The sequence below is a fragment of the Marmota marmota genome, unplaced genomic scaffold (assembly GCF_001458135.2).
Source record: "Marmota marmota marmota unplaced genomic scaffold, marMar, whole genome shotgun sequence".
Lineage (NCBI taxonomy): Eukaryota > Metazoa > Chordata > Mammalia > Rodentia > Sciuridae > Marmota > Marmota marmota.
The window spans coordinates 15,051,076-15,073,385 of record NW_026000242.1 but is presented as its reverse complement, the minus strand read 5'-3'; the positions used below and the strand labels follow the sequence as shown (position 1 = coordinate 15,073,385).

Genomic DNA, 22,310 nt, shown 5'->3' with positions numbered 1-22,310 from the left:
ACACACACACACACACACACACACACACGTTATGGCAAATCAAAAACGATGTTCCCTCAAAAGAATTGAAGTACCCTCTTGTTCATAGACATCTGTAAAACTTAAATTTTATTCTAAGGACAACTATAATAATGTAAGTATTATTAATAAATACTTTGAAGGCCAAAGATATGACAGTGCCCCAATTTACGTACATGAAAAATGTAATTGATTTGGACAGAAGGATTTCTGAAAAGTAATTATGGAGCATCTAATATCCTTTATGTATTTTTTAAAAGTAATGTGAAATCACGGGAGCGACAGAAACCAGCGCGCATGCGTTTTTTTAAAGAGCCGGCGTGCGACTGGGGAACGCTAAACCCGCCTTTTTCCTCAGACCCTTCCAACCGGGTTTCCTGAGGACGGCTCCTCCCTGCGGAAGCCGAACCACCAATCATCGCCCGCTTCTCCCAGGCGGTCATTGGCGCGTGCCCTGGCTCCAAAAGTTCGGGGTCGGGCTTACGGATTCGCGCATGCGCCTCGGTGCGTCTTCCCCATGCTGGTTCTGTGAACTCTGCCGCACCTCCACCTGGTCTTTAGGGATCTCGTGTTTGAGCTCTGTCCAGGCTGTAGCCGCCGCCACGATGGGCAAAACTGCTGACTCTCTGAGTCAGGGAACCCGATCCGACCCGGTGCGGAGCTTCAATCGCTGGAAGAAAAAACACAGCCATAGGCAGAACCAAAAGAAGCAGTTGAGGAAGCAGCTGAAGAAGCCCGAGTGGCAGGTCGAACGTGAAGGCATCAGCCGACTTATACAGAACTATGAGAAGGTGAGGCCGGTGTCGGGGGGCGGCACGAGCTGGCCCCTGACCTGCAGGGGGCCAGCCCGCAGCCCGCGTGTCACTGCGGCGATGGGCTGGAGGGGGAGGCGGTGGGTCTGTCACTCGGGACCCGGCCTGGGGATTGTACCGTTAGTCCACTAGGCTGGAGAAGGAAGTGGAGTAGAAAGTGTCAGGGGTCCTTTTGAGGCCTCATCGGTGGTCTGCTGGGTGCCACAACCTGGGACTCTCACTCTTCTGCTCATCACTCTGTTCTTGAAAAAAATGCTAGAAATGCTGTGGTACTTAAGGGTAAGGAGACTAATGCTGTGATAGTTACAATAATATTCGTAGTAATAAAACTGATGACAACGGAAGCAACAACACAGACCTTTTTAAGTACTCTCCATCATGTGTTGTACATGAATTCTTTGACTTGATCTCAAGTATGGTTCTTAATATTCCCATTATACAGGTGAAGAAAATCGAGACTCAGATTAAGAAATTTATTCCAAGCTCACACACCTACAGATGATATGGAATTGGAACCTAGATCTCTTTCTGTTTCGAAGCCTTTGCTTTTAACCATTAAACCAGATCACACCCCTCAATATCATCCATCCTCTCTCCTGTGCCCATCTCATGTTCATCTGCTTCGCATTCCCACTCAAGAATTGGTGTAGAAAATTTGGACTGTTGGTCTGTTTCTGCTACCTGTCATCCCTACATTGTCCCTGATGTTCCCAGATAAGTATCCCTGGGATACTCAGTCCTTTGACCTGCTGACCTCTTTTCCTTCCTCAGGCTCTTTAGGAATGACAGTTGCTCTCCTTCTTACCCTTGAGTCCTCATAAATCTGTTGGCCTTCTCCTACCCTACTCTGTCAGTGACTGCCCCTATTTTAGTGTAATGTTACCAGGGATTTAACAGGTGGAACTTTCTTGATTTTAAAGTCATTATTTGTCATGCTGGTATAGCCTTCCTTTAAATGATCCTGAGATCAATAGTAAGGTTAAGTAGAGCTTAGAGTTTGTTTCCTTGGGTTTTGGAGTTAAGCTGATGATTTGACCCAGGCTCTTGCTCACTCATATGTGACTTTGAGCTTCCCTTTTCTTGTCTTTAAAGGCATCATAATATTACTTTATAAGTTGTGGAGAGTAAGAAAATACATAAAAAGCATTCTGCACAATGCCTGCCACATAGAAATATTAATATATCAGCTGTTATATTATTATTGCTACTGTTGTATACACAATACTTCAATAAGCCATTATAAAGTAAGTTACTTTTGGAATTTGTTTTGGACTGTGACTAGAATTGCTTAGAGAGTATAGCTTTAGCCCTAGCTTGACTCATTTCTGTCTAGAGCACTTCTGAGTTCACATCCTTATTTCTGATTGTGCTGGATGTCTTTACTTAATTGTATCATAGAACATCTTAAATGCCCGTAGCCATTATCTTTTCTGTCATACCTTAGCATTTACTCCTAAATTCATAGCCCTGTGTATTAGTTTTCTATTGCTATTGTAAGAATTTATTACAAACTTGGTGACTTAAACCAAAGGAAATTTATTCTTTCATGTTTCTGGAGGCCAGAAATCAGTTTCGCTTGGCCAAAATCAGAGTATCAGCAGGGCTGTGCTTCCTCTAGAGGCTCTACGGTCTCTTCTAGCTTCTGTGGCTGCTGCTATGGTTTCTTGGCTTGTGGCTGCATAACTCCAATCTCTGCCTCCATGAATACGTTGCCTTCTTCTGTTCTGTGTCAGATCTACCTCTTCCTTCCTTCCTTCCTTCCTTCCTTCCTTCCTTCCTTCCTTCCTTCCTTCTCTCCTTCCTTCCTTCCTTCCTTCCTTCTTTCTTTCTTCTTCTTTTTTTTTTAAATAAGGACACTTTCTATTATACTTTTGGCCCACTCATATAATTCATGATAATGTCATTTTAAGATATTTAATCACATTTGTAAAGTTCTTTTTGCCATAAAATGTAACATTTACAGGTTTTAGGTAGGGCTTAGGGCATGGACACGTTTGGTAATCTTTTTCTATCCTAGTACATCTTAGTTCTACCATGTAAATAGACCACTGAGCTAGAAATGGAGGAGCTATCAATGGTACTTTTCTCTTACCTGCTGTTCTGCCAGTTACACTGGTGATCTTTCACTGCTTGTTTCTTGAATGCTTTTCCATTTCTACTGCAAAGCCCTAATTCAGTCTGCATCATCTGTTGCCTGGATTACCATAGTAGCTATTGCTTACAACAGGAGTTGGCAGTCTTTTTGTGTAAATTATAGTAAATGTTTCCAGCTATGTAGGTCAGAAGGGCAGAACTGAGTAGTAACACAAAAACTGCCATAGAAATACTGAACAAATGGGTATTGTGTTTTGTATAACTTTGATTATTGAAAAAGATGGCTAATGGGATTTGGCTCTTGTGTCTTATAGTCCTTGAATGTATCTTCTGTAGTGCTGCTAAAAAGTTTCTTTCCAAGAGGAAAATCTAATCATTTCTCTCTCTCTCTCTCTTTTTTTTTTTTTTTTTTAAATCATAGTTCTTTATCAGTAACAGAGCATCACAAAATAGGAGTCTTTCTTTTTCAGTAATGCAATAAATCCTGGCATAGTAGCTTTCATCTGTAATCCAGCGACTTGGGAGGCTGAAAAACGAGGATCACAAATTTGAGTCCAGCCTGGTGAACTCAGAAATACTTTGTCTTAAACAACAACAACAACAACAAAGCATATGAAGAAAATAAATCACTTAAATTGTCCTTTTTTTTAAATTAAAGAAATTTTTTAGTTGTAGATGGACACAATACCTTTATTTTATTTTTATGTGATGCTGAGGATCGAACCCATTGCCTCACATGTGTGAGGCAAGCCCTGTATCACTGAGCCACAACCCCAGCCCCAAACTACTGTCTTTTTGAGGTTTCTAAAAGCCTTAGTTCCTCATCTGGAAAACAGATAAATGCATACGTGCTGGAGTTGTTATAAGGTAAATGTGTATACCTGCTTATCCCAGCGTGGACCACAGGAGAATAACCATACATTCAAATATAATCCTTCCTTGGCTCACAGGCTTACAATTGCTTTCAGGAAAATTGTCCAATACCTTAATATGTTGACATATTCTAGTATGTGAAAGCATGTTATTTGTGGTTAGGTAAAGCTAGTTTAAATCTCAGTCAGTTCAAGTTCTCAACATCTCAAGTTGCAATTTCCTTATTTAGTGAACAGATTATTAACTATTGAGAGGGTTGTAAGGCTCAAATGAGATGACATACATAAACCAAGTGGTACATAGTGGGTATACATGAAGGAACAACTTGCAGTTTTATGAATTGACCATGTTCCTTGATGCTTCTTGTCCTGGTATTTGAGGTTTCCATTGCTTGCCTTAAGCATACCCATCCCTCCACCCTAGCACTTGGCCTTCAAGATTTAGCTTAAATCTTGTTTCATGACCTCCCCAGGTGTGCATCTGTGTGTAGCATTTTGTTACATTATTACAGCATTTATCACTGGGTTGTGATGATTGGCTTCTTGAACTTCTTTGTAAACTCTGATTAGGTCAGAGACCATTGATAAGCACAGTGTTCCTTGACTTACTACAATGGGGCAATATCTTGATAACCAATTGTAAGTTGCAAATATTATGTCGAAAATATGTTTAATAAGCCTAACCTATTGAATGTCATGGCTTAGCAATACGGCACGTTATGGATTGTCCACTGCTTACCTTCTTTATATCTTGGGGCTAACTGGCAGCTGTGGCTTGCTATTGCTGCCCAGCATTCCGAGAGTATTGTATTGGGAGAAGATCAAAATTCAAAATTTGAAATACAGTTTCTATGGAGTATGTATCATTTTAATGCCATTATAGAAATCAAAACCATTAAAAGTTAATGACTGTTTCTGCTCATCTTTGCTCTCTTCAGAGACTGGTAGCACAGTGCTTGTCCTTGAGAAGAAGCTTAGTCAGTGTTTGATATTGCTTGATGTGTAATACCAAACCTTTTCCCCTTGTCTTTGGGGTAGTTAGCAGCATTGGTTCATTCTTTTTGATCACTTGTTTTAAAAATAATTACTAACATTTTTCAAATTTTATGCATGTTGACTTGATGTATCCTTACAACCACCACCCTAAGAAATTCTTTGCATTATACAGCTGAGGAAACCTTAAGTTATGGCAAGACTAATAGATAGTAAATGACTACTACCCTAGGTAGTTTCTGACACTGAAGTTCCAGACCACTATACTTTATTGTGTTGCATTTGTTAAATGGATGTTTAAATCCCAGTCTTTTTACTGAGTTGAAGGAGCAGATTTTTAATCTCCTTCAGCATTGTAGCATTGTTCCAGTTTTTTTTTTTTAATTTTAGAAACATTTTCTTAAGATTTGGTCAAAAAATAAATGCGTTGTGAAATCATTTGCCAGGACTAGCAATACTGTAACACAATCATTTGAACAGTAGATTTGCTATTCTCCAGGTAACCAAGGGACAGACCCTTATTATTTTGCTCTTCAGGTGGTAGCATTTGTGTGTAAAACTTATTACAGAGCCATGGTATACAGCTAGTACTCAGTAGTCTTGCTGAAGATATACTGAACAATTTGATTCAGAAACATTTTAAAACAATTTGACAGATGCTTATTGAAGCTTACATAAATATTCATGGAAAAAATGCATGTCTGGGTCCTTAGGGAACTGTGCAGGGCAGTGGGTAGGGGGACTGATAAATTTTGATGAATGTTAACAATAATAAATATGTATAAAATATTATAATAGCAAATAGGAAATATGTAACTCAGGGCTGTGCAGTTAGAAAATGGTGTAATTAGAGGAAGAAATTGGAGGCAAGTTGTTTATCTTTTGAAGATTGCTGTAAGTAGAACATTTATCCTTTTTACTGTAGGCATTATTCACTTTTTTGAGAAGTAGATGTTAGAGTATAAGAAGGTGGTTAAGTGGTACCCACCCTAAAATCCCCTCTGTTCCCTCCAGCTTTTCTACCTGTGTGGAAGTACTTAATAAGGACCATCTCTAAACTTTCTGTTTTCTGAATTCGGAAGAATGATACAGATTTTAGAGGGAGTGTGAGGGTTATACAGGTAGGAATTGATTTTTTTTTTTTTTTTTTTAATTTGGTACTGGGGATTGAACTCCGGGGCACTCAGCCATTGATCCACATCCCTAGCCCTATTTTCTATTTTATTTAGAGACAGGGTCTCACTGAGTTGTTTAGCGTCTCACAGTTGCTGAGACTGCCTTTGAACTCATGGTCCTCCTGCACAGCCTCCTGAGTTGCTGGGATTATAGGCAAGTGGGATTACACTGTGCCTGGCTGGAATTGACTTTTGTTGTTTGTTTCTAAGGGATGAAGGGATGGGGTAAGGGTATGATGCCCTTTTTGGCAACTGCAAATTGAACCCAGAGATGCTTTGCTACTGAGCTATATCTCCAGCCCTTTTCATTCATTTATTGAGACGGGATCCCACTAAATTGTTAAGGCTGGCCTTGAAGTTGTTATCCTCTTGCTTCAGCCTCCTGAGTCGCTCAGCAAGATGGTTGTTTTCTGCTGTGATTTCAGGTATCTTTGGAATATAACTGAGAATCTTCCAGTTGGCAAACTTTTCTGTGAAGGTCACATAGTCAATATTAGGCTGTGTGGGTCAAACAATCAACTGTATAGACGGTGTGTAACTGACTAGCTGTATCTGTGTTACTGTAAAATTTTATTTACAAAACCAAGGATTTGATCTGTAGGACATAGTTTGCTGACTCCTGTTCTAGTGTATCAGCAGAATCAAAATTTCCTTTTCTCTGGTAAACTCTTTAAAGAATGTGGCCCAGGGTTGGGGATGTAGCACAGTAGAGTGCTTGCATGGCTCTGGGTTCAGTCCTCAGTGCTTCTTTAAAAAATAAAAATAAATAAAGAACATGGTGCATCTTTATTGCAGTGGTTGACCCTGGAGCTCTAGAACAGTTATGTTCTTCCCAAACTCCACTGTAGAAGGTTAACAGATGTTAGGAAGATGTGCCCTACTTTGAGTAGCTCACCTTGCCTTGGCTGAATCTTTGGACCCATATTGTAAAGTGCATTGCCAGTCTCTTTCCACCTCAGGCCTTCTGTTCCCTGTGAAAATAGTTTGTTAGCTTATGATACCACAAGTGCAAGAGAGGGACACACATCATCTTAATTAATGTCTTGTCGGGAAGATTATTTTACAAATGAAATTCCTTGCTAAAACAACATGTCATTGGAATAAACAATTCTTGAATGCTGATTCTATCTCTTCTCCATTGACGATCTGGAATGATTTGTAGGGATTAAGACAACGTTTTAATATTTTGTTTTTAGTATGGGAGGACAGAGAATAATCCTGCCTGGGCCATGTTTAAGAATTGTGGGAAAGATGTTGTAAAGATTATAAAATGAAATACAGTTGGCATGCCTTTAGTGCCTAGAGTGTAATTTAAGAAAACGAACCTTACAAATGCAGCTTTTCTCTTTTGTGAGTCATGAATAATTTGGCAGCATATTCACAGATCTGAGCAGTAGTTCTTGCATTCAGCATCTGTAATAAAATAATTCTCCTGAGTATCTAACATGAAATAAAGGAAATTTGATTTATGCTAACGAAGAGCAGTCATAATGAACATTTGAATAATGTAAAGTTAAAGGGCAAAATGTTATTGTGTCTTCAAAATATGACCCAAGACATGTCTGGTTATTTTGAAATAACAGCCCTCCATCATATACCCTAAAATGACTAGTTGGGTTGGTTTCATATGCCTGATTTATGGTTAAAATATTGAGAGTTTTGTGCTATTGAGGTGTTTCTCCAGGTAATGTAAATCTTTAACATGTGCAAATAGAACTAGTCTCACCAGAGTCCATAGTTTGTAGTCATTTTACCTCTTATTTCTTAAACTGATAAGCTTTGAAAGATGACTGAAAATAAATTTTCCTTCCACAGTTGATGCTGTGATGATTGTCTTAATATTTGGAAGTTAAAGATGTTCAAAGTATAGGTAATGTGGTGGTTTTGTGTGTGTGTGTGTGTGTGTGTGTGTGTGTGTATGTGTGTAGAAGGGGGTACTCAGAATTGAGCCCCGTATTGCTTTACCACTGAGCTATATCCCCAGTCCTTTTTATTTATTTTTTTAAATTTTGAGACAGGGTCTTGATTATTTGCCCAGGCTGATCTCGAACTTGTGATCTTCCTTCTTCAGCATTCCATGTGGCTGGTATTTTAGGCATGGACCACTATGCTTTGTTGTCATGTATTTTATTTTTTTATTTTTTAATATTTATTTTTTAGTATTTGGCGGACACAACATCTTTGTCTGTATGTGGTGCTGAGGATCGAACCTGGGCCGCAAGCATGCCAGGCGAGCGCGCTACCGCTTGAGCCACATCCCCAGCCCCTGTTGTCATGTATTTTAAGTGGATTTTTTTTGGGGGGAGGGTCAGTTGGGATAGTTCCAAATTCTAATTTTCAATTCATGACACATTCCTCAAAATATTTCAATAGTAATGCTTGGTTTTATTTAGAAATGATGGTTGAATTCAGTCCTTCAGTATCAAGGATGAGTTAGGCAGCACAATGTAGAGAAAAAGTGATTTAATTAGGAAACATAAATTGTTCAGTAGATTGCATTATCTGACATTTTCTTTATCTTTTTTCCCCCAGATAAATGTAAATGAAATTACAAGATTTTCAGATTTCCCCTTGTCTAAAAAAACATTGAAAGGTAGGTATGTCATAATCTTGGAACATGTTATATTATTTTTTAAGGGAGATGATTTAAAGAGAGGTTAACCTAAAAAATCTTATTCTATAAACAATTTTGATATTATAAAAACCTAGGCAAATAGTGATTTTTAATAATTTGTCACTTTTTAATCTTTCTGAACTGGCTAAAAATCCATTGATTAAAAAGATGCCAGGAGCCTCTAAGTAATGAAACTGTGTTTGTTAATATAAGCAGGAGAACAAAGATGTGACACTTTGTATTAGTTTTCTAGGGATGTCATAACAAACTATCAATTGGGGGCTTTAAGTAATAGAAATTAATTTTATTGCATTTTGGAGGCAAGATGTGCAAGATCAAATGCTGGCAGGCTTGGTTTCTTCTCAGAGCCATGAGGGAAGATTCTCTTCCAGGCTTTCCTCTTTGCCTTGCAGGTGTCCTCCTCCTTGTTGCCTCTTTTTTTTTTTTTTTTTTTTTGACAAAAGTTGTATAGATATGTATATTGTACAACATGGTATTTCCAAAAAACACACATACATTGTAGAATAGCCACAAATCAAACTAATTAACATGCATTACCTCACATGCTGATACTTTTCTTTATAATAAGGCTACTTAAAATCTGTCAGCAGTTTTCAAGTATATTAGCTATAGTCATTGTGATGTACAGTAGATTTTTTTTGTTGTTGTTGGGGGGATTGAACTTGGGGGAATTCAACCACTTAGCCACATCCCCAGCTCTCTTTTGTATTTATTTTATTTAGAGACAGGGTCTCACTGAGTTTCTTAGTGCCTTGCCGTTGCTGAGGCTGGCCTTGAACTCAAGATCCTCCTGCCTCAGCCTCCTGAGCTGCTGGGATTACAGGCATGCACCACCATGCCTGGCTGTACAACAAATCTCTTGAACTTATTCAATCTAAACTAGAAATTTTGTATTCTTTGAGCAAAATTGTCTCCAATCCCTAACTTTTGCTAACAATATTCTACTTTCTACTTTTAAGAGTTTGGCTGTTTTGGAGTTCACATGTAGGTGAGATCATGTAGCATTTGTCTTTTTGTACCTGACTTATTGGATTTAATATAATTCTCTCAAGGTTCATCAATATTATCACTGATGATAGGATTTCCTTTTAATGCTGGATAATCTGTTTTATATGTATACTGCATTTTCTTTATCCACTCATGCACAGGTTTATTCCATACTTTTACTGTTGTGGACAGTGTGCTACCATGAACATGAGAGTGTAGATACCTCAGCATACTGATATCATATACTTGACATGTAACCCTAGGGGTGGGATCACTGGGTTATATGGTATTGTGCTGCATCTTCACATGGTTGTCCCTATGTGCACCTGCACCCTTCGTGTATTTGTTCAAATTTCTGCTTATAAAGACATCAGTCTTGTTGGATTGGAATCTGCTCTTAGTTAACTTAATCATCTCTTTCAAAGCCTTCTCACCAAATGCACATTCTGAGGTATTGAGGATTAGGGCTTTAGCATAGGAACCTCTTGAGGTGGGAAGATACAGTTGAAATTGTAACACCATTGTACAAGAATTTTCTGAAGTCCTGTTTTTTTTTTTTTTTGGTGGTGCTGGGGATTGAACCCTGGGCAAGCACTGTATCAACTGAGCTATATCCCCGTCCACTGAATTACTGTTTTTCTATCCACAATTCCAGGTTTGCAAGAAGCCCAGTACCGCTTGGTAACTGAGATACAGAAGCAGACCATAGGGTTGGCTTTGCAAGGTAAAGATGTACTTGGAGCTGCCAAAACTGGATCTGGCAAGACTTTGGCTTTTCTTGTTCCAGTAAGTACATCTATAATGATTCAGATCCTCAGTTATATAATTTTATAATATTTTGTGCTGAATGGAAATAATTATATAAAGATGTGTGTTCATGTTGGGTTTCCTTGGCTAGAATGCAAGCTTTTTCAGATAGGAGCCATATCTGTCCTCTTTTCCACCATATTCCCCAACTCAATGGCAGGCACTAAGTAACTTATTGAATGAATGAATTACTATATCTTGACAAGCTAGTATGTTCTTGAAGGGGCAGGGTATTTCATGTGTAGTAGGACTGGTGGAGAAAACTATTTCTGTTTTCACCTCAGAAAGCCTGCCAGTAACATTTATACTTGCCACCTGTTTAGGATAAGGCTGAAATATGTTCACTTCAAGGAGTGGGCATTTGTTGAGAATTTTCTGGAACATTGATAGCTATCCTTTATAGTAGAACAGTAGAGTTGCTTATATCTGTTATGTAGTTAATCTTTTGATTTGAGTACTGCGAGAGAATTGGCTTTGAGAAATCACAATTTTTGTTCCAAGTTCTAAAAAACCATTTTTCTCTTTTAAATTCTGGTGTTTTGTGTGTGTGTGTGTGTGTGTGTGTTTTTTAAATAGCACTATTTTTCTACAATTAGAATCCAGTCACTTTATAACTATAGCTATAGAGATAAGAGTTTACTATTATTATTTTCATAAATCTGTTTCAGTGGACTATGGTTTGACTTTTTTGATAACCAGTCACCTGATAGCATGACTCTGGCATCAGATGAGCTGCTATCAGTCGTCTTTTCTTATCTGTCTGAATTGGGGGTGGGTGCTTCTGGTAGATGGAAGAAAAATAGTCTCTTTCAGATTGGGTAAAACCTGGGTGCCGCAGTCTGGCTGGGCACACAATCAGGAGCCACCACACAGCTTGTAGATTCAAACAGCAACTCTTTATTCCCGAACTCACACCAGCCGTCTACAGACACGTTCTGGGGAAATCCACGTTCTCCGCCCAAATCCACGTTCTCTCCCAAATTTACCTCCACTGGGCTTCTGTCTCCCAAAATATACTCTGAATCCCGTGAGAACTCAAGGGGAACTTAGGCAGCAGGATACGCCCTATTCCCAGCAGGAATAATCTTAAACCTTAAACCTGGAACCTAAACTGGGAACGCCCTAAACCCGATTATGTTAAACCGGGAACACCCTAATCCGCCCTGGTCCTTGAGCAAGGTCAACTACATTCAATGTCACTGCAAAATGTCAGCAACATGGGGTACACTGGCAAGGAAATTGTCATACCTACTTGGCTAATGGCTCCCAGCACCTGGGAGTAGTATGCGTTGTGCCTGGAAGTTGCCTTCAATTTGGAGTGGCAAGGCTGAGAGCCAGATCAAAAAAGCTGACTTTTTAAAAGACTTATTGAACATGAATTTACTGTTGTCTTCAAGGTGTTGGAAGCCTTATACCGTCTGCAGTGGACCTCAACTGATGGGCTGGGTGTTCTGATAATATCACCTACACGAGAACTGGCATATCAGACCTTTGAGGTTCTCCGAAAAGTAGGAAAGAACCATGACTTCTCAGCTGGTCTCATCATTGGTGGAAAGGTTTGTCCTTTTGTCCTTGTCCTTCCTTCCCTGCCTTTAGTAACTTATGTGGGAGCACTGTGGCAGTTGATAGGGAGGAACTGGCTTCCTATCTCTTAGGTGGCTATGAAACCTTTGTAAAAAATAAGATTGACATTGATATGCTATGTCAGATTTTGGTCAAATTTCATGAGTTTTTCTTGGTGTGGTTGCTGTCATCTAGAGTGATTGTCAATTTTGCAGGTTCAGAAGTCCATTTTTGTCAGGATATCTGAATTGATAAGGCTCTGAGACAGATTTATAGACTAATTAGAGTAAATTTATTGCTGTACATTGGAAAGATAACATTTCAGTGTTTGACCCTAGTACCTTTACTTAGAGGTTCAGATAATTTAGAACATTGCTATATCAACAGTAGAAAAAGGAAGATAGATTGTTTTGAGGAATGTTAATTTTGGGTTGTGGTTGAACCTACTGCTTTTGTTCTACCTTGTAGTACATCTGGAATGCTTTTTTTTTTCCCCTGCTGGGGTTTCCTTTAGACTATGGGCATAAATACTTCATGAATTTCTGTGTAAACATACATACAAGAACAAAGAATTATACCACAAACCCTTGTTTATTCTTGTACCTGTCACACAGCACTAACAATGTTCTCTGGCTTTTGTCTCAACGATAGATACTCTTAATATGTAAAGCTCAACCCTTTTTTCAGTCCAAAAAGCACAGGCAGTGGTGGAGAGAGCTTCTTCAGTGCTCGTGGATCCTGACTTAAAGAATGCGAGTAATTCCAGTTTTTAAACTAGTTCCAGCAGACTTAATAGGAAATCAAGTCTTGGAGCATTCAATTGATAGTTTTTCTTGGCCTCAAAATCCTGGGTATGATTAAAAATCTAGAAGAACTCTGAGCTTCCTAGATAGTTTTTCTTGGCCTCAAAATCCTGGGTATGATTAAGAATCTAGAAGAACTCTGAGCTTTCTAGGTCTTCATTAAAGATGTTTATTACGTCATAAATGTGGATGTACTACAGAAATGGAAGGGAGCAGTTACATTTATTTCTGAGAGTATTTAAGCTGCTATGAAGAAATACCATGTAGATGGCTTTTGTAGTATTAGTACACAGGCTGCTTTAAGACGTAGTGTAATCAAAAGAAACAACTATTTTCAGGATCTGAAACATGAAGCTGAGAGGATCAACAACATAAATATACTCGTTTGCACACCAGGTCGGCTTCTGCAACACATGGATGAAACAATATGTTTTCATGCCACCAATCTCCAAATGTTAGGTGAGTCTCATGAATTTCTAAAGAGAAAAAGCTTACTTTTGAGAGAGCCCTCATAAATTTTAATGATAGAATTGTTCTATTGGATAAATGTGATTAAAACCTGAGAAAAAACTTGCAGTTTTTCTAGCATTTAGTCTCTCAACCCAGAGAGCGCAAGCTAGGCGTTTTTTTTTGAAAGAAAGTATTATATGTACTTTTACATATGAAATTAGATGCTTTAGTATTAGGCACTACTAAGAATGTTTTAGTTTAGGTAACACCCACTTCTCCTAACTTGAAATGTCATATTGTCATGTTTTCTTCTGTGGTGCTAGGGATCAAATCCAGAACCTTGCTCATGCTAGCCAAGTGTTCTATCATTGAGCTTTATCCCCAACCCTCAAATTGTCATTTTTAAAATGAACTTTCTTTTTTACGTGGTCTTTTTACCTAATATGTATTTTAATAAACCTTTTACTTTTGAATACTTCTGGACTTAAATAAAAGTCATGGTGATAGTAAGAGTTCCTATGTCTTTCACCTAGTTCCCTTGGTGTTAATCTTTTAGGTAACTATGATACCTTTGTAAAAAATAAGATTGACATTGGTATGCTATGTCAGATTTTGGTCAAATTTCATATGAGTTTTTCTACTAATTTTTTTTTTTTTTTCTGTTTTGGGATCTAGTCTATAGTACTCCATTGTTTAGGATACTACATTGCATTTAATGTTTATTTTAAATATTATGGCTTAACTTGCATGTTCCTTTTTTAGTTCTTGATGAAGCAGACAGAATATTGGATATGGGCTTTGCTGATACTATGAATGCTATTATTGAAAATCTTCCCAAGAAACGTCAGACTTTACTTTTCTCAGCAACACAAACTAAATCTGTAAAGGACCTTGCACGCTTGAGCTTGAAAAACCCTGAATATGTATGGGTTCATGAAAAAGCAAAATACAGGTATGGACTCCTGGATTTAATCAAAATAACTCGTGTTCTTTTTAGTTTAAGAATTTGATATTTTGTTTATTATTATTATTATTTTGGTGTTGGGGATTTAACCCAAGAGTGCTTTGCCACTGAGCTATATCCTGAACCCTTTGTTATTTTGAAATGGAGTCTTGCCAAGTTACTTAGGGTCTTGCTAAGTTGCAGAGGCTTTCTTTGAAGTTGAGATCCTTCTACCTTAACTTCCTGAGTCACTGGGATGACAGGCATGTGCCACTGTGCCTGGCAGGGATTTGGTATTTTAAATTTATATTTTCTAGGAATAAAATACTTTGTTACTAGATGTGCAAATCCTAGTTAGTATATTGGTTAAAGTTACTCAAAATCTGGATGTATCTTTTAATGTGAGAATGCTCTAATGAAGCATTTCCCAAATGTGGACTAGGGAACAATAGTTTTCTATAAGATGTTAACAGGTATTTTACCATTCACCAACTTTCTTCCTCCCCACTTCCCTAGATGAGGGGAGTGTGCGTGAGTTTCTAGATAGATAAATAACACTTGTGTGTCAAAGGGAAATAGTTTTATTCACTGCAGAACTTCTCAGAACATTTGAATGTTTTCATGGATGTTGTGACTCTACAAAAGAGTAAGTGGTAAAGTGTGCTATAGCTACCAAAATTATTTGGGTGTAGAATCATTCTCTTCAGCAGTATTCTGCAGGACTGATGTGCTATACAACACATTTTATCAAATTCACCAAATATTCTTTCTGTTTAAAATTATTCTAGCAACTGTTACTTTGCCTTGTCTTCCTAAAAATTAGAGAATAAAGTATAAGTGTTTCTGATATGCAAATGGTTTGGAGAAATGCTTTTAAATTGTATTTTGATATGACAACTAGAACGATATTCATGTCTTATGAATCATTGTAGACTATGGACATAATTGACTCCCTAAAGAAATACTTTCCAGTGAATGTTGGATTCTGTGTTGAAGATACCAGTATGGATTCAACTCCACCATTATTTTTATTTTAAAATTTTAATTTCTTCTATGATAATGTTAGTCTAAAAAAATAGTGTTGGTAAATGAATTGGGTTATCCTGTTTGAAAGTCCTTAAATTCTAGAAATATGGATATTTACGTCCATGTTGACCTTATTGAAAATGTCTATGATTAAAAGAGATTCTGAGACCAGACTTAATGATATTAGGTGATCTTAATGGGTAAACTTTGGAGAATCTGAATATTGGTGGTTTTGGCTACCGAGAACTTGAAAATTGGAATAGCAGATGTCTGAGATGTAGTTTCTTCCTTGGCTTATTTGTTGGGGACACCTTGTTCTTTTTTGTGTTGAGATGACTATTATAATTTTTGTTACTACTAACTCCATATTGTAAAGACTAATAGTGGAGATTATTCATTTTGAATGAATATGTCAGAATTACTTATCTTTGTCTATTTCCGTTTCTGTAGATAATGGTGATTTGTAAATCAGAAAGTTTTAGAAAAACTTGAATTCAAAGACTTCCATGTGTATTACAAATTATTTTGAAACAGTTCTAGCACTTGTAAAAATGTGACTGTCAGAAAAGTTTAGAAGACAGATGGGTAGCAGCATGATTTATACAACTGTTGGTTATATGACGATAATTGCAAGACAGTGATATTCCAAATTGTGGAAGCGCTATAATAAGTAGATGCTGCTAGGAATTTTTGTCTAATGGCATTATTTTCCCCCTTTAATAACATCAGTTTGGTTAATATACCATGAAAGATTATCATCAAGAATTATTTTAAGGCATAAGGCATCATACAATGTTGACTCAAATTGTGAAGGACCTGAAGAAAATTTAAGAAGTTTTTGTTTCTGAAGTTATATGTCAGAATATATTTAGGGAAAAGTTATACCAGTATTTCTTTATATTACTATATGTGGACAAGTGGTGTTTCTAATGATTTTATTTTTAAAAGAATGTAGTTTGACTGACTACAGGCTATAGCAGTTTGCTGTTTTCTAATGACTGTAAGTTGATTTTTTTGATAAGTGAAGAAAAATTTTGAATTTGAGATATCCATTCTGATATTGTTACTAGGTACATAAAATTTAGTATTACATTTTGCTGTTAATGTGAAACGTTATTGTAAAATGTTCCTTTGTGTCTTTACCTATACTTTGGTTTAGTTTGCTATTAGCCAAACTTTCTTTTGGTTAGTATTTTTTTTTTTTGTGGGGGGGTGGGCGGTGGGTACTGGAGATTGAACTCAGGGGCACTTAGCCACTGAGCTACATCCCAGCCATATTTTGTATTTTATTTAGAGACAGGGTCTCACTGAGTTTCTTATTGCCATTTCTTTTGCTGAGGCTGGCTTTGAACTTGTGATCTTCCTTCCTCAGCCTCCTGAGCTGGGATTACAGCTCTGAGCCACTGTGCCCGGCTTGATTAGTGTTTTAGTTGTGAATCTTTTATCATCTTTGTACTTTTTTTATGCCTGTAAATGTATACATTTGTCTCCGTAAGTAGCATATTGTTTTTAAGTTCTTCAAAATTATTGTGTGTATGTGTATAATATATATATTTTTTTGTACTGGGGATTGTACGCAGGGGCATTTTACCACTGAGCTGCGTCCCCCAGTCCTTTTAAAAAATTTTTTCTCTTTGATGCTTTTTCTGTGTTTCTTTGTAGTATGTGTTTGTTAGTGAAAACTTCTTTATTTCATCTTCATTTTTTTGATGGCCATCTTGGCAGTTTTTTCTCTTCAGAAATAGCTTTCTATTGTATACTAGTATTCTTAAAGTAATCAGACAGTTCTTTTTCCTTTGAAGGTAGTTTTTTTCCTTGTAAGGTTTTGTTAAGCAAAATAATGAATGTGATGTGTTACCCTACCCTCTCAGAAGGCAAGCATCCTAAAGGCAGTTACCTTGATATGCTCTGGCCTGGCAATTAGACTTTGGGGCTCTTCTGTTTCTTGTTGACCCTCTCTGACTTAGAGGGTATAGCCTTTCTCTGAGTCTAAACAGAAAAACTGGAGTATTTATTTATCTTGGCAAGCTCTGGGCTTTGTAGCATTATGAGACTGCCAAATTTTCTTCTCAGCTCTGTAGATTTTTAATAGTTGCTTTCTGCTTGCCTTCCCTCATATTGCCTTGTGTGTATTCACTTTAAGAGCTGGTGTATTCCTCAAGGGTAAATTCTTCTGTTTTTTCCAATTTATTTACATACATGGAGTATAACTTATTCTAATTAGGATCCATTCTTGTGGTTATACATGATGTGAAGTTACATGGTTGTGTATTCATATAAAAGGATAGGAAAGTTATGTCTGATTCATTCTACTGTCTTTCCTATTCCTGTCCCTCCATCCCTTTCCTTCATTCCCCTTTGTCTAATCCAATGAACTTATATTCTTCCTCTCTTTACCCACCCTTGTTGTGGGTTAGCATCCACATATCAGAGAGAACATTTGGTCTTTGTTTGGGACTGCTCAAATTACTAAAATTCATGATGATAAAGGAAATATCACCATGGACACCACTGAAATACAGATGATAATCAGAAACTACTTTGAAAGTCTATACTACAATAAAATAAAAAGTAATGAAGAAATCGACAAATTTCTAGAGACACATGACTTATCCAAATTGAATCAGGAGGACATAGAAAATTTAAGCATCAATTTTGAATGAAATTGAAGATACCATCAAAAGCCTACCAACAAAGAAAAGCCTAGGAACAGTTGTCTTCTCAGCCAAGTTCTATGAGACCTTCAAAGAAAAACTTACACCAATACTCCTCAAGTTATTCCATGAAATAGAAAAGGACGGAACCCTTCCAAATTCATTCTTTGAAACTAGTATCACCCTGATACCAAAACCATACTAAGATTTATTGTTGCTTGTATTCTTGATGATTGCCATTCTGACTGGATTGAGATGGAATCTCAGTATAGTTTTAATTTTAGTTAGAGTTTGTAAATTTGTCATATTCTAAATGTCTTTATTAGCTGGAATACTTTTTATATCAGATAGCTATTATATATGAACTGAGATTAGCTGAGGTACAGTTGTTACTGGAAAGAGAAGAGCAGGGTATATGCTTTATTCTCTGGAATAGCTCTTAGACAACTGAGTTGATTCCCCAGCATTTTTTGAAGGTGACCACTTTTTTTTTTTTTTTTAGATGAACTCAGAACTTAATGTTTAATGATGTCTCAATGATGTGTTAATATGTAACATTTAATATAATGTAATAGTTAAACATTTTTTTCATCCTTCTCACAATAGAAATAACATTCAACATTTTCCCTTGATGTCCCAAACTTCATGTTGTGCTTCAGGTATGAAGTGTCCCCCCAAAACTTCTGTTAATGCAGGAATATCCAGAGGCAAAATGATTTGATTATGAGAGCTATAACCTAATCAGTCCATCCTACTTTGAGGGAACTGACAGGGTGGTAACTCTAGGCAGATGGGGCATGAATGAAGGAGGAGGGTCACTGGGGGTGTGCCCTGAAAGGTTGTTCTTCCTGTCTCCATCCCCCTGCCAAAAGGGAGAGACAACTTTCCTCTGCCTCTACCATCCCCCATAATGTGCTGCCTCACCTTAGATTCAGAGCAGTGGAGTTGGCTGTCTATGGACTGAGATCTCTGAAACTCTGAGCTGCAGATAAACTTTTCCTTCTCTTTAGTTGTTGTTGTATTTTGGTCACAGTGACACTAAGGCTGACTAAAACACTTGACTAAAAGGAGATGTTTCAAGTTGTTTCCTGTGTCCTTAAGACACATCTAGGTAGTCTTTGGACTCTGTCTTGTGGTGTTCTGGGTGCACCATACATGTTTTCAGTTATTAAATCCTTTTAGCAGAATATGGTATTTAAGTATTATAGTCTAATTGTTAGTGCGATGGCCACTGTTTAGGTTTCTTATTGGATAGACTTTTTAAAGAGCAAGCATATCATGAATTTATACTGATGCTTATAAATCAAATTTAGTATTATAGGATTTTTACTCAGCCTCATTTTTGGTATGTATCTCTTTTGTGCCAAACATCTTTGTTCCTAGAGATTTGTACTTGTTCTGTCAATCAGTATTTTTTTTTTTTTAAGAGCGAGAGAGAAGAGAGAATTTTTTAATATTTATTTTTCAGTTTTCGGTGGACACAACATCTTTATTTTATTTTATGTGGTGCTGAGGATCGAACCCAGCGCCCCACGCATGCCAGGCGAGCGTGTTGCCGCTTGAGCCACATCCCCAGCCCCTCAATCAGTATTTTTAAAATATTTTTAAAATTTTAATTAGTTACACATGAGAGTAGAATGCATTTTGACATATCATACATATATGGAGTACAACTTCTCATTTGTCTGGTTGTGTATGATGTAGAGTAATACAGGTATATAGTCATATATGCACATAAGATAATATCTGATTCATTCTACTATTATTCCTACCCCCATGTCCCCCTCCTTTCCCTTCACTCCCCTTTGTCTAGTCTAAAATACCTCTCCCTGACCCCCAATTGTGAATTACCATCTGCATGTCAGAGAAAACATTCGGCCGGCCTTTGGTTCTTTGGGATTGGCTTATTTCGCTTAGCATGATATTCTCCAGTTCCATCTGTTTACTGGCAAATGCCATAATTTCATTCTTTCAGGCTGAGTAATATTCCATTGTGTGTGTGTGTGTGTGTGTGTGTGTGTATCACAGTTCCTTTATGCATTTATCTATTGAAGGGGCACCTACGTTGGTTCCATAGTTTAGCTGTTGTGAATTGAGCTGCTATAAACATTGACATGGCCACGTTACTATAGTATGCTGATTTTAAGTACTTTGGATATAAACTTAGGAGTGGGATGACTGGGTTATATGGTGCTTCCATTCCAAGTTTTCTGAGGAATCTCCATACTGCTTTCCAGAATGGTTGTACCAATTTGTAGTCCCCCCAGCAATGTATGAGTTTACCTTTTCCTCTACATCCTTGCTGACATCTATTGTTGATTGAATTCTTGATGATTGCCATTCTGACTGGATTGAGATGGAATCTCAGTGTTGTTTTAGTTTGCATTTCTCTAATTACTAGTGATGATGAACAGTTTTTTATATATTTGTTGATTGATTGTATTTCTTCTTCTGTGAAGTATCTGTTCAGTTCCTTTGCCCATTTATTGTTTGGGTTATTATTTTTAAATTTTTTTTGGTGTTAAGTTTTTTGAGTTTTTATATATCCTAGAGATTAATACTCTGTCTGAGGTAAGTGTGGTAAAGATTTTCTCCCATTCCGTAGTCTTTCTCTCCATGTTCTTGATTGTTTTCTTTGCTGTGAAGAAGCTTTTGGTTAAATTCTATCCCATTTATTGATTTTTGATTTTACTTCTTGAGCTTTAGGAGTCTTTTCAAGGAAATTAGTTCCTAAGCCACCATAGTGGAGATTTGGACCTAATTTTTCTTCTATTAGGCACAGGGTCTCTGTTCTAGTGCCTAAATCTTTGATCCACTTTGAGTTGATTTTTCTGCAGGTTGAGAGAAAGGTTTAATTTCATTTTGCTACATATGGATTTCCAGTTTTCCCTGCACCATTTGTTGAAGAGGCTGTCTTTTGTCCAGTGTATGATTTTGACATCTTTGTCTAGTATGAGATAACTGTATTTATGTGGGTTGGTCTGTTCTATTCTGTACCACTGGTCTGTGTATCTGTTTTGGTGCCAATACCATGCCATTTTTGTTACTAAGGCTTTATAATATAATTTTAAGGTCTGGTTTGGTGATGTCTCTTGCTTCATTTTTCTTGTGAAGGATTGTTTTGGCTAATCTGGGTCTCTTTATTTTTCAAATGAATTTCATTAATTGGGTTTTCTAGTTCTAATAAGAATGTCATTTAATGGGAATTGCATTAACTCTGTATAACGCTTTTGGTAGTATGGTCCTTTTGACAACGTAATTCTTCCTATCCAAGAACATGGGTGATCTTTCCATCTTTTAAGATCTTCTTCAATTTCTTTCTTTAGAGTTCTATAGTTTTCATTTTAGAGGTCTTTCACTTCTTTTATTAGATTAATTCCCAAATATTTTATTTTTTGAGGCTGTTGTGAATGGGATGCTTTTCCTGATTTCTCTGTCAGTTGATTCATTACCAATGTATAGGAATGCAGTTGATTTGTAGGTGTTGATTTTATATCCTGCTACTTTGCTGAATTCATTTGAGTTCTAGAACATTTCTGGTGGAATTTTTTGGATCTTATAAATATAGAATCATATCATCGGCAAATAATGATAGTTTGAGTTCTTCTTTTCCTTTTTGCATCCCTTTAATTTCTTCCTTCTGTTTAATTGCTGTGGCTAGAGTTTCAAGGATGATGTTGAATGAAAGTGGTGAAAGATGGCACCTTGTATTGTTCCAGTTCTTAAAGAGAATGCTTTCAATTTTTCTCCATTTAGAATGATGCTGGCCTTGGGATTAGCATAGATTGATTTTACAATGTTGAGGTACATTTCTACTAACCCTAGTTTTTCTAGTGTTTCGAACATGAAGGGGTGCTGTATTTTGTCAAATGCTTTCTTTATGTCTATTGGGATGATCATATTCTTGTCTTAAAGTCTACTGATGTGATTAATTACATTTATTGATTTCTGTATTTTTGAACCAAGCTTTCATCCCTAGGATGTACTACACTTTATTGTGGTGCACTATCTTTTTAATAGTTTTTGTATGCAATTTTCCAGAATTTTATTGAGAATTTTTGCATTTATGTTCATCAGGGATATTGTTTTGAAGTTTTATTTCCTTGATGTGTCTTTGTTTGGTTTTGGTATCAGAGTTATACTAGCTTCATAGAATGAGTTTGGAAGGGTTCGCTCCTTTTCTATTTCATGGTATAGTTCGAAAAGTGTTGGTGTTCATTCTTCTTTGAAGGTCTTGTAGAACTTGGCTGACAATCTGTTTAGTTTTGGGCTTTTCTTGGTTGGTAGGCTTTTTTTTTTTTTTTTTTTTTTAATTTTTTATTGTTGGTTGTTCAAAACATTACAAATTTCTTGACATATCATATTTCACACTTTGATTCAAGTGGGTTATGAACTCCCATTTTTACCCCATATACAGATTGCAGAATTACATCAGTCACACATCCATTGATTTACATATTGCCATACTAGTGTCTGTT

General features: G+C 37.0%; 1 protein-coding gene across 3 annotated transcripts in view; it reads left to right on the top strand.

The window, feature by feature from the left end:
- The first annotated feature begins 505 nt into the window (after nt 1-505).
- Nucleotides 506-22,310, top strand: part of Ddx10 (DEAD-box helicase 10) — a 332,924-nt gene continuing 311,119 nt past the window's right edge. For 2 of the 3 annotated variants that reach the window (XM_048795730.1, XM_048795731.1), the window contains exons 1-6: nt 506-809; nt 8,497-8,557; nt 10,242-10,372; nt 11,791-11,949; nt 13,098-13,218; nt 13,972-14,161. In XM_048795730.1, coding sequence (XP_048651687.1) covers nt 513-809; nt 8,497-8,557; nt 10,242-10,372; nt 11,791-11,949; nt 13,098-13,218; nt 13,972-14,161 — 959 coding nt within the window. In that variant the 5' untranslated portion in view covers nt 506-512. The remainder of the gene's footprint in view (nt 810-8,496; nt 8,558-10,241; nt 10,373-11,790; nt 11,950-13,097; nt 13,219-13,971; nt 14,162-22,310) is intronic. The other variant, XM_048795729.1, reaches the window with a different exon arrangement.